At 42.6% G+C, this 10,803-nt stretch overlaps 1 protein-coding gene across 2 annotated transcripts in view; it reads right to left on the bottom strand.

Moving 5' to 3' along the window:
* SUCO (SUN domain containing ossification factor) overlaps positions 1–10,803 on the bottom strand; it is a 40,078-nt gene continuing 29,275 nt past the window's right edge. For both annotated transcript variants that reach the window (XM_079981187.1, XM_079981186.1), the window contains 8 exons: positions 10,357–10,441; positions 8,660–9,793; positions 7,378–7,465; positions 5,662–5,766; positions 4,919–5,073; positions 2,908–2,999; positions 2,074–2,129; positions 1–1,841 (listed from right to left, as the gene is read on the bottom strand). In XM_079981187.1, the coding sequence (XP_079837313.1) occupies positions 1,395–1,841; positions 2,074–2,129; positions 2,908–2,999; positions 4,919–5,073; positions 5,662–5,766; positions 7,378–7,465; positions 8,660–9,793; positions 10,357–10,441 (2,162 nt within the window). In that variant the 3' untranslated portion in view covers positions 1–1,394. The remainder of the gene's footprint in view (positions 1,842–2,073; positions 2,130–2,907; positions 3,000–4,918; positions 5,074–5,661; positions 5,767–7,377; positions 7,466–8,659; positions 9,794–10,356; positions 10,442–10,803) is intronic.

The following is a 10,803-nucleotide window of genomic DNA, read 5'->3' as shown; positions in this document are numbered from 1 at the left end:
TATTTTAAAGACAAGTGTTCAGATTTATTTGGAAATTCACAGTTTCTACTGGCACTACAAATCCGTAGTTACTTATTACAAGTTCTAGTGCCTCAATTTTGTATTCTTCACGCAAACAGTATCACCGTTATGATTGCCATTCTGGTTTGGACCCACTTCTTAATCCTTGTTATTAAACAAACAAACAAACAAACAAACCCAAACCCAAAACCAGGTCCACTTCTTTGACTGGCTAGTTGTGCATACTTAAGTTCATCACTGTAAAAAAGTACTCAAACATGGAATTTTCAAAACAGGCTTTAAATAAGTCACATTACGAATGATATTTGGGAAAAGACGTTAGCTCTTTCAAGAAAAGAAAACAAAGGAGGATCTACTAAAAGTGCTTAATAAGTTAACTTATACAACAACCTCTAAACTCTCAAAATGGACCTTCTATCACATTCACTCTCATGTACTCACATTCCAGATATGCAATTTTTTTAAAAAAAACAAAAACCTCACAAGAGAAAGTACAAACGCATACTGGCACACACACAAAGAACATAAGGTCATTCAATACAAAAAGCAAACTTTATAAACATACTTTTTGAAACAGAAAATAGAACGTGAAGCTTGACAAACTCACTGGTGCATTTCTACTGATTGGCAGTGTGCATAAATGGTGCATAAACTGGCATAAATGGTTCTTTCCTTCCAATTTATTAGCGCAGGAAGACAACTAAAGGTCATGATGTTAATTATCTCTGTTAATCAAGTCAGTTGGGCTACAAAACATGTTTTGAGTAATACATCCAAGCAGGGATACTGTACCATCAAAGATGTATCAGCCACAAGTGAGTTTGCAAAGTGGATCTCAAAGAGAAAGTCCACCCGGCGGCATTTCCACAGTATCCCAGTCACATTACTTAACCTCACTGGAAGCCAGCATCTTCTTCCCTAGCACTGTAGTGTTGTATTTCCATAAAATTTGAAGGTACAAATAAAATAGTTCTCCCTTCCAGTGGTATTATAAATAGACAAAAAGGCACATAAATATAGGAAGGTGCTAGAAACAGGCGAACAGCAATATGGGAAACATTTATGCTTTAACTCTGCTCCACCCAAAATGAGTTTCAAGACCTCACCGTCAGCAATTGTGAAAAACACTGTATAAAATGAGTCCCCACCCTGCCATCTCCACCCATCCCAAAGTCATCCACATAGAAAATCAGCCTTGAAAAAGCGGAGGCTTATTAACTAAGGGTGGTTGCTGCCACAGTCCTATCTATTTGCAAAAGAACCAACGTACCTTCTAAATGTTTCCCAATTAGCCAACCCCTCATTTCCTGTCAACCCAAATACTACAAGATTTGTCGTACAAAAAGCTCCCATTAGGAAGAGTTCAATTAGTTTTAAAGGTGCCCAGAAACAGCTGTGACACCGAGTGTTCCCACAGTTAAATCCTTGTTTCCTTTGATGATATCGTGCAGACTTGGCAAGGATCCCGTCTTAGTCTGTATTAATGTTTTTAGGAGCTTCTCCTGCTCTGGGGCTTTAGACCGCCTTCGTTTGAGAGCCCTCTTCTCAGTTTTTGTCTTTTGGATTTGTCCGTTACACAAACCTGCACACGCCGAAATGCCACAGAAGTAGGACTCCTCAGACTGTGATGAGGTTTCTGAGCTCCCTTCCGACGGGGGACCTTTGTATGAAGAGTGATACACATCGCCAATATTAGAGAAGTCTCTCTGATTGGTAAAGGGCTTCTTGCTTTTTATTTCGCCATTAGCTACCTGCTGCACTGGTTCTGCTACTGGCCTGACGGTTTCGATTTTTTCACTTTTATATTTACAACGTTTCTTCTAAAAAAAGAAAAACAGAATTGGTAAGTAAAGGCCCTCAGTTCAGAGGCAGGATTTTCCAGGTCTACTTCCAATACTTTCTGCAAATTCTTTTATGTGCAATGTAGCAGCAGTGGCAGCAGCAGCAGCAGCAGCACACTCTAGCCATTTCTTTAAAAAGCATGATTCACTTTAAATGCAGACATGCACGCACACACAGTGAGTTTAGAACAAATGCCTTTCTACAATGTACCTTTTTTTCTGGGGAAAACTTCAGTGGTTCTACAATGTACAAGTCCTCTGGATCCACTAAAAGATAAGGGACAAAAATCAGACTATATAAGCACACCACCAGCTTCACACAGAACTGTTATTCTCCCTTTATTAATACAAGGTTGAATAGAGCCAAAATATTTTTGAAGGTCAAGCAAAGGGCTCTGAGAGGAAATCAACAGACCAAGGAAATAAGCTCCTCCTATTCCAGATACAGAAGTCAAAATCGGCCTCCCCAGCCCTGGCAGAGGGGTCTTCCTCCATCTCAGAGGGAAAACTCCTGCTACCTGCTTTTTCCTGGGCAATCTGAATTTAAATCAGCTTTGGTGGATGAGAGAACTCATTTGAATTAGAGAGAACTCATAGCATTAGGTTGTGCAATTTGGAATTGCAAAAGCAGTGGGGGGAGGATACATGTACCAATACACAGGGCCTTCTCGGTGGTGGTGCCCTCCTGGTGGAACACCCCGCCCCCCTTCAGATGTCAAGGAGATAAAGAACTTTACAACTTTGAGAAGACATCTGAAGGCAGCCCTGTATCAGGAGGTTTTTAATGTTTGACGTTTTATTATGCTTTTATATGTGTTGGAAACTGCCCGGAGTGGCTGAGGAAACCCAGTCAAATGGGTCAGGTATAAATAATGAAATCTAGTGGAGGGAAGGCTTTAACTGCCCATACTTTTACCAAGTTGCTTCTAAATTAAACCAACATGAGATCTTTCTCCATTACAAAACAGATATTGTTCTGTATTTGACACTGTACAGATTTTACAATACACCCAGAGACAGGTAGTTGAACCTGTGACATTCCTACCTTCCTTACTATTCAGCTGAAAAGACTGAGACCTGGTGAGTGGAAAGGAAGTTCTTCTTTTCAAACTCATATCATCATAGGAAGAAACACATCTGTGGATGAAAATACACAGCAACTTCAGATCCAGATGGGAAATAATTATTTCATTTCTTTCTGTCATTCCTTAGGTGTTCCTTGTCCTAAACCCAACTTCAAGACTTCCAACCCAGAGAATTCCCAGAACTCTGTCCTTTCAACTTCAAGTTGAAAGAGCTTAAAGAGCTTAAAAGCTACCAAGAGCACAGGTTCCATGAAGCATCAGTACTGGGGGAAACTGATGTGGATTAAATAGCCATCAGCATATTTGTAGCTTTATGGTAAGCTAGCCATTGAATCTGGAATATCTATCAAGCATGCCTTTCCAAATAATCTTCGCTGGACATAATATGCAAATCACACCACGGATGGCATTTTCACTGGCATTATCTGTGAAAGGAAATTTTCTTGCCATAAGTTCTTATTGGCCGACTCCCAGAGGGAGGGTTCAATCAAGAGGATCCTCTTGGAGGTAAATGAACCAAATAATAATTAAAAAGTGTAAAAAACAAAAGATCCAAATGTCATTTTAACCAGTGCATCCCGCCCGCTGCCCCTGCATGGCAAAGCCTGTCTCCCTAGAGGGGTGGTGGTCAGGAATTTTGTCTGTCCCATCCGAAGGGAGGAGCCACCCCAGACTAAGGACAGCCCTCCAGGAACCTCTGGGTAATAAAAACATTTTTTTTAAAGGTGCAACTGGTGCCAAACACGAAGAAAACCTTCCATGCCTTCCTGCTCGCAGGAGACAGGCAGGAGTCAAGCTGACAGTCCACGACTACCACCCCAGGGGAATAGTGAGGCGAAGGCCTGCGAAGAGGACCGTGGTCCACCAAAGTACAAAGAATGTGAACTGGCAGTAACAAAGGCCCCTTTTCTCATGTGGCTCCAGGAGAAAATTCCAGAAACTTTGGGATATTTAAAGCAGTGCCTTTCCTGGATGGGCCTACCAGAATCAAGGCACTTAGACCCTTTGCTCCATCCATCTGCAGTGTCTGCAGAAGATAAAACATCAACGTTGTCGTATTTTGCAAAGTATGCTGGGAGGCCAAGGAGCCACCTTGCAAATTTCCTCCAAGGAAATATTGTCCTGAAAGGCTGCCGTGGTGGCTGCCCCTTGCAGAGAGAATATCCGGTCATCCCTGCAGGAGATGATCTTCCAGGACACAGGGAAGCAAGAATTAGGCGCTCTCTCCGCCACTCTCTTTTCAAGGTCAGCCTTAACCAGTGTGCACACACACATAAGTCCTGGAGCCCAAGTCTCCCATCCATACATAAAATCACACAAGCGAAAACAGAATAAGTGGCAGAAGCCCAAGAGGCAACTCCATCCGTCTCAAAACTATGGTGTAAGGACCCTTCTACCCTCACAGGACAGACACAGCTTATGGTAACAAATGCTGAGAAAACAGATGATTGGGGAGGGTCAAGGAATGAAAGGTCATTACCCCCCTTCTTTCTCCTCAACCTCACAGTGTCTATGACAACAGGGTCTCACACCAAATGTAACTGACTTATAGAAAGGGCTCTGGGCATTGAAAGCAGACATTGTGTGTATCCTTGTGGTCTATGAAAACCAAAAGAAAATAGAAAGGTGGGGGGAATATTAAAAACAATCAAACATTGATAGAATTAAAGCTATATAAACGAACAGCGACACAAAATCTATTAAAACCATAAAAATAATTACAATAAAGCAGCATGGCCCCAGCCCTTTCCTGAAAAGCAGCCAGTTCCCAGCAGCCTGTTGGAACAAGGTGGTCCTTCACCTGCTGATGGAACCACAAGGAGGGAGCCAGTCTGGCTTCCCTAGGGAAAAAGTTTCCAAAGCTGTCTGGCAGCAGACACCACCAAGAAGACTGACAGTGTCAAATAACACTCTTATATCCATGTTCTTCCTTAGAATTAAAAAGTCAAAAGTAAAGTGGAAACACGTTACCTTTTCGGACTAGGATAGTGATTACTTTTGGGAACTTTTGAGAAGTAGTCATAATTTAACTCTGATTTATTTTTGCAACGCTGAAGAAAGAGCATCAAACCCAAGATGGCACAGAGTATCAAGGAAATCACAAGATAGCTGTGGCGATCAGAGACCTAAACAAGGACAGATTTTAAAGGGTTAAATGTGAAATACATACATGTAGCTGAGCGGCTGAAGCAGGCATGATGTGCTGGCCTGGATGAAGTGCTAGCACATTTCTATCAACAAAAGTATGAGATCCATAGAGCAACTGCTGAGAAAGGCCTACCACCTCCACAAATTTCTCATTATCTGGAAATATACTGGGGTCTCTCAATATTCTAAGGCCTTTGGGCATTACTTTGTTTTTACAACAGTCTCCAAGAGGTCCAGTCTTGTGGTCTTAGTGCTCAAGGCAACCAACCTTCCCCAAACGCTTAGATCTGAACCCCTGAGTGACCATCCCAGGGCTTCTGGAACCAGCACACCACCTCCAGGAGCCCTGGAATGCTCTCACGAGGCCACCTGAGTCCCTGTGAGCATCCCAGCACCCAGAGAGAGGAGAGCTTAAAAACTCTTTTTGCACCGGGGAAGTTACTTCAAATTTATCTGTAAGCAATCTGTTTGACTCAAATACACAACTATTTACACGGAAATCTACAGTTGGAGTTCTAGGTTTAGCATTCCATTTGCAAAACATTGTTCCACATTCAGATTTTTACCTGTCTTTTTAGCTCAGTCACAGTTAGCGACAGATTGGAGACTAGCTGTGTCATGTTGGTCAGCTGAGCCTGCAGCAGCTGGATGGCCTCTGTCTGCTTCAAATCCTAGGCAAAGAAGAGAAGTGAAGCATTCTTTCCCTTTCATTCTAGCTTTCCATACAAGATAAGGCACGCCCTTGTTTAAAATACTAATGAGGACACAAGTCCAAGGCTTAAAGAACAAGATGAGGGAATAAGAAATACCTAGAACACGTGAACAAATAAACTAGGGGTTCCTTCTTCAGTCTTTAGATTGCCCTTAATTTTTTGCTTAGCAGACCAAATGTCTGGTGCATAGGAAAATTCTGCACTGAGATCAATGTTCAAGATCTCAGCTCTATTCCCCACCTTTGTGGGGTTCTTTAAAGCTTCTCTGTTGTTATGGCACTCAGGTCACTCCAGTTCACAAGACGCTGCTACAGGCTGCAGACAGAAAATGTAGTTTGACCCAAAGTGTCTCTTTGGCTTCATGAGCTAAGCAGCAGTTCTGAATATTCTGCTTCAGAAGAAGTCCACTAAGTGGAAGGGGAAAGCATCAACTACAGGAAATACAGAAAAAATGGCCTTAGCTACAAACTAAAACCAAATAAAGCTGTTTACTCCGCAGCCACCATTTAAAATTACAGGAGGGTACTAACAGGAATCCATCTACAAAAAACATGAACACGGAGAATCCATCTACAAAAAACATGAACATGGACACGGAGCAATGGTTCCAAACTAGAAGAAAGAAGATTCCACCTAAACATTAGGAAGAACTTCCTGACAGTAAGAGCTGTTTGACAGTGGAATTTGCTGCCAAGGAGTGTGGTGGAGTCTCCTTCTTTGGAGGTCTTTAAGCAGAGGCTTGACAACCATATGTCAGGAGTGCTCTGATGGTGTTTCCTGCTTGGCAGGGGGTTGGACTCGATGGCCCTTGTGGTCTCTTCCAACTCTATGATTCTATGAAAAATGGCCTTAGCTACAAACTAAAACCAAATAAAGCTGTTTACTCCGCAGCCACCATTTAAAATTACAGAAGGGTACTAACAGGAATCCATCTACAAAAAACATGAACTGTCAGCTTTTTTAAACTTGCACATACACACAGGGCCAACTTTCTGAAGGTTCGCTATGTGAAAATTCACTTATCCGAAAGTAAGGACATAGTACTATGCACACTGCAGATTCAAAACAAGAGAACGTTTTTTCACTTCCTCATTTGTCTTCTGCAGTTTGGTTGAGAAGCTGTAGTGATGAGCCAGCTCAGCCCAGCGGTTCCATCGACCAAAGCATTGCTTAGATCCCCTAATTGCTTCCAGCGGTTTGAGACCCGCGGGCGCTGCCTGGCTTTTTTTTTTTTTTAAAAAAAAAGAAGCTGTAGTGATCCGTACTTTAGTAAAGCCCCAGAGGGTTGTTCTTGGCTTTTTCATCATTTTGGAGGCAAACGTCCGTGGTTTAGAAAATTTCCCATAGGAACCAATGGAAATAGTCAATTCACTATGCCGACCTTCAACTAATGGACTATTTCCAGGAAAAATGAGACCCACGAGTACTTAAGAGACAAATAAAGTGAAACCTGAGTCTGCTCTGCACATTTTAATAATAATAAATATTACTTTACTTCGCTTTTATTTCATGGTTAGGCCCCTTTTTGCGCTATTACAAGAGAAACAAGGGTGCACCCAGTAGACATACCTGCTGTTCGGCTATGTGTGAAGTATTCTGAAGTTTTATTATAGTTTTATTAAAAGCCTTCTGCATTTCTTCCATTTGTTTGCGATATCTACAAAGTGAGTTAAACAGAAAGGTTAACCTTCTGAATTAGTACTTTTCTGTGTATAAGACTAGGTTTTTTCCCTTAAAATTCATGCTAAAAAGTGGGGGTCATCTTATACATGGGTAGTGCATAGGGTGGACATTTGATTGGTTGCTGCTGCGGCTGTCAGCAGCTATTGTGTGTGTGTTATTGGTTGTTGCATCAATGGGTGGTATTGATTGGCCAATGCTGTGGCAATTGGGCGGCGATTGGCAGCTTCTGCCGGCAAGGTGACAGACGGGAGACGGATTTTGCGATGTGTGCGGGTGAGCGATTTTTGGCATCACCCCCCCGCCCAAAGAAGCTCAACAACTTTTGCCGTCTCCCCCCATGTTCTGAAATTTCAGTCCCCCCAAATAGGAGGTGTCTTATACATGGGGGCATCTTATAGACGGAAAAGTACGGTAGTTGCTTATGTTGCTGCTACACCCTGACACTTACAATGATATTCAGTGGTACCTCGGGTTACATACGCTTCAGGTTACATACGCTTCATGTTACATACGCCTTCAGGTTACAGACTCCGCTAACCCAGAAATAGTACCTCAGGTTAAGAACTTTGCTTCAGGATGAGAACAGAAATTGTGCTCTGGCGGCGCAGAGGCAGCAGGAGGCCCCATTAGCTAAAGTGGTGCTTCAGGTTAAGAACAGTTTCAGGTTAAGAACGGAACTCCAGAACGAATTAAGTACTTAACCCGAGGTACCACTGTATACAGTTTTCTCTATACCCCTTGAAAAGGATACTTTCGTAAGCATCTAGTTTAAATCATTTTTCTAAATGTGCACAAGGGCTCTTTGCACCTTGAAGCAAAATTTGACGTTTGGGACACGCAGAAGAAATCTTGCCCAGTGCAGTTAAGCGGCACTTCCTGCCTTCATGCTTTCCTAAGAACACTTGATGTGTATCACTCTTAAACCACTGAACGTACTTTAGCTAACAGAAAGTTCCTCAACTGTCTTAGTAAGGAAACAGGAGCACCCCTCAAAAGAAGCTTAGAGAAGCACCTCCCTAGGAATGTGAGTGATCTCCTTTTAGAGCTTTTGGAGCTGCTCAGCTCATACTCAGGGTGCAAGCAGTTAATTTAGTCCCACCGATTTTCTTCATCAACTTTTAAAATGTCTCAGAAGTGAAAATACAAGGCTATGGAAAGCTAGACCTACCTTTGACTCAGTTCTTCCAAGTAGCGGCTGCTGAGAGACATATTCACTTCCAGGGCTTTAATGCGGTTATTGAGCCTCATAAACACAGACTCTTTTTGATTTGATCCGTGAACAAGATTCCCATTTCCATAACCCAAGTCTGTGGAATTCTGCAATTCGGCATAAAAATCTGTAGCTGTCCGTGGCAATCCAGAAACAGGGAGAGCAAGAAATGCTTCCTCAGCTGTCTGCTCATCGTCCTTTATTTCTAAAGATGATGTTTCCACATGAGACACCACTTGCTTTTCCGCATCTGAAGAACTAATTTTTGCTTCGCCCTCATAGCTTTCTGCAGCTACTGTACATTCAGACTGTGGAATAGTCTCTGTTGGTTTTGAAATAATTTCAGTTGAGGTTTTTTCATCTGTGTTCATGTCACTGAATTCAGTTACAATGCTGGTTGCAGATGGATTCTCTGCAGCAGACCCCACAACTCCATCTTCTTCAGTAGGACTTTCCTCTTGTGAAGGGGCCTCTGGGGTTTCAGATACGGCTTCAAGTTTTGTAGGTTCCGAGGATGACTCAACTGTGGACAGGGACTCAGCTCCTGTGGTAGCATCCAAGAGAATGGACTGAGACACAGTTTGTGGGTGACTGGGCTCCAGTTCAAAAGTGCCCTCTGTCTGATTGATCACAGCCCCATTCAAGATGCTACTTAAGACACTGACAACAGTTTCAGATGGCTCTGCAATTAAGGTGTCCAATTTCTCTGAAGGATGTTCATGCACCAAAACTGGCAACGATTTGGTTGGAACCAGCTGGGCCTGCCAAGTAGCAGCCGAGTAGTATTTTTCCCAACTGGTGTCACTTTTGCTACGGTAACGGTGAAGTGTCGCTACCACTGAACACCACTTGTACAGATACTCTGAGAAACTGGAAATGCAACAGACAGTCAATAGTTCGTAGCAATAGATTTGTGTTTCAGACTCAAACCATGGTATGTCTTCTTCCTGCTCATCACTGGGCAGTAAGGTCACTGTGGACTGAATTGCTTCCTCTTCATATTCATGGACTAACTGAACAATCGGGCTATCTCTTGTTGCATCTAAGACTAGCAGCTCTTTATCCATTTGTAGGATCTCTGAAGTAACAAGCCTATAAACAGAAGTTTAGAAGTACACATCAAGATGCAGTTTAGCAGATCCCTAAAACCTCTGCCAACTCGAAAGTTACTGCCATTCTCCTAACCTACCCCTAAAGAGTCTGGCTTCAGAAATCTGCCCTGCAATTCCATATATGGCCAGAGTTTCATATCAAGGTTTTGTATACTAGAGGATAACTGAGGGTCAGGAAGTTATTTTTGGACCAAATATATTTTAAATTTGACTGCAACTGTTCTGGGAAATGGGTCGAGAGTGAGAGAGAATGGAGCTCCCCCTCCATACAAGGCACTAGGTGAAGATTTAAACTATTCCAAGGCAGAGCTGGATTGCAGGGCCCAGGGAAGGCTAAGGGCTGAGGTCATGTTGGGAATACAAGCCAGGGAAGGATGATCAAGCCAAGAGTAATGGATGTGGGTGAGGACAGAGATGGGGAAGCATGGGGGCTCTGATCTGAATGGTACTTTTGATTGTACAGTATTTATATTATTTGCAATCTGCTAAAAAAGACTCTGGGTCTGGGCAGCTTCAAGTCCAACACATAAGCAAATCACTTACTCTAAGGAGGGAATGGTAGTGGGCTCCGGCAGTTTAGGTTCTGGCCAGGAAGTGGAAGTTGTATTTTCAGAGACACTTTTATTTCCTATCAAAGAGACATGCAGATTTATAAGACACCACATTCCATATAAGACTGTTAAATACAGAGAATAAAAATAAAAACTAATGGCCTGTGAAATGGACTTGTGATTTTTTAAAAAAAATCCTCCTCTGTAACCAGGCAGGGCTGTTGGTTGAAAGCTTAATGCAAAGGGACAGCCATCCTCCTTTACCTCCCAAAACCAAGCCCAGAATCTTGAAAGGAAATGCCTCACTCCTAACTATAATAAGAACCATAGCAGAAAAACAGAAGAACAAGGACAGGGAAGCAGGGCCTTGAAATACACTTCCAAACTAGTGTGTTTATACAGTCCTCAAGTCTAGTCTCTGCTGCCCCATACATTGTCG

This window comes from Podarcis cretensis (assembly GCF_951804945.1).
Source record: "Podarcis cretensis genome assembly, chromosome: 6".
Classification (NCBI taxonomy): Eukaryota; Metazoa; Chordata; class Lepidosauria; order Squamata; family Lacertidae; genus Podarcis; species Podarcis cretensis.
Note: the sequence above shows the minus strand (reverse complement) of the source record. Positions and strands in the feature narration are given on the sequence as shown.